At 42.5% G+C, this 1,480-nt stretch overlaps 1 protein-coding gene across 1 annotated transcript; it reads right to left on the reverse strand.

Moving 5' to 3' along the window:
* Positions 1-693: 693 nt before the first annotated feature.
* LOC107081075 (SCO-spondin-like) lies at positions 694-1,337 on the reverse strand (the record flags this gene model as incomplete). The annotated part of the gene is made up of 3 exons (XM_015369292.1): positions 1,218-1,337; positions 914-1,116; positions 694-821 (listed from the first exon to the last, which is right to left on the reverse strand). Coding segments are annotated over exons 1-3 (443 nt in total), but the record flags the coding sequence as incomplete, so codon positions are not given.
* Between the last annotated feature and the right edge of the window lie 143 nt (positions 1,338-1,480).

The raw sequence follows: 1,480 nt of genomic DNA on the forward strand, positions 1-1,480 counted from the left end.
GTTGGGCCTCCCTGCACACCTGCGGCTCATTGGATCATTATCTGGAGGAGTATTTGAGCAGTGGACTGTCACTACCTCGACGCCAGAGTGTTTGCCAGCTTTGGGTACTCTAGCAAAGCTGAGATTAGCTGAGTCTGACCCAAGAGGTGTTTCTCTGAGACTTATGTTCTTTTGTCTTTGTTTCTTCGGCAGGAAGACTTCCTGTTTAACTGGAATACCTGGACCTTCTCCTCCTGGAAGGAAAAGCAGAGTTCACACTGAGCAGGGGAAAACCTCCACATGATCCGTTCCCATCGGAAATCCGAGTGACAGTCCACACCATTACTCCTCCGAGTCCAATGTTTGTCTACCTATTGAGATTATTTTTTGTTTGGTTTATTAGACCAAGACCTCTAGTATATGAGACCAATTTAACTCCATATATCCTTGCTTTTTCTGCATGATTTTATTATTATTTTTTTTGGGGGGGGGGAAACCACTTTCTTTTATCATTTTATTCCTTTAATTTGATGAACAAAATAAGAATGATCGATAGATGCTGCTGATAGTTAACACATGTAGAGGAGGAAAATGAAAACTCCATGCAGAGATACCTTAGACTGGATATTGAAGCCAACTGCCAGGACAAAAGTGCTAAACTGCTAAACTTGCTAAGATAAAAAAACTAATGCTAAAATTAGTGATGTCACTCACCCACATGCATCAAAGACACACCAGTCGTAATACTGCTGGAAAGACACCTCTGGGTGGCATCTTGAAAACAGCTCCTGAGTTAAGACAGCACACCTTTTCCTGGCCCACGTCAGTCTGTGGGGGTTGCGCTAAAAAGGCAAAGTTTTGAGCACACCGATAACCAGTACTGATCTGTGGGACTAGAGGGATGGTTATACATAGATTTCCATGTCGAACTTACAGCACAGGGATCTCTGAGGTCCTGGTTTTCCACATCAGGGCAAGAAGGACTGACCTTCCAGGAATTTCCGAAGAGCTCAGGCGTCGATTCGACGATTCCTTGCCGTGTAGTGAAGTCATTCTCTGTGTCTCCATCGAAGTTACCACACAGTCCTCCAACCTGACCCTGCAGGTGGGGGGCCAAGCGCAAATACACACGCATACCTATGTAAAAACACAAAATCAGTAAAAAAAGAAATGCTTCAAATGAAAATATTTTGATTTTCTGATGTAAATAAAAAAATCGGGTTAGGAAGCTGCCTAACCTCCATCCCAAAGCAAGGTGATTCCTAGTCGAGAAGAGAGTGCAACAAATATGCCAACTCTTTCCAAGGTCAGGCCGTTGCCGCTGTAGGACTTTGGTAGAGTAACTGGCATCCCGTTTACTGTAACTGCTTTACCTGAAAGCCACAGATGAGACAGCTAATGTTATCAAATGCTTTATTGCTTCATATAGTTGCTGAAATAAATGCATAATAAATATATATATAAATCTGAAAAGACTTGCACCTGAAAGGACTTTTAAAAA

The sequence above is a fragment of the Cyprinodon variegatus genome, unplaced genomic scaffold (assembly GCF_000732505.1).
Source record: "Cyprinodon variegatus isolate N-32 unplaced genomic scaffold, C_variegatus-1.0 Scaffold2855, whole genome shotgun sequence".
Lineage (NCBI taxonomy): Eukaryota > Metazoa > Chordata > Actinopteri > Cyprinodontiformes > Cyprinodontidae > Cyprinodon > Cyprinodon variegatus.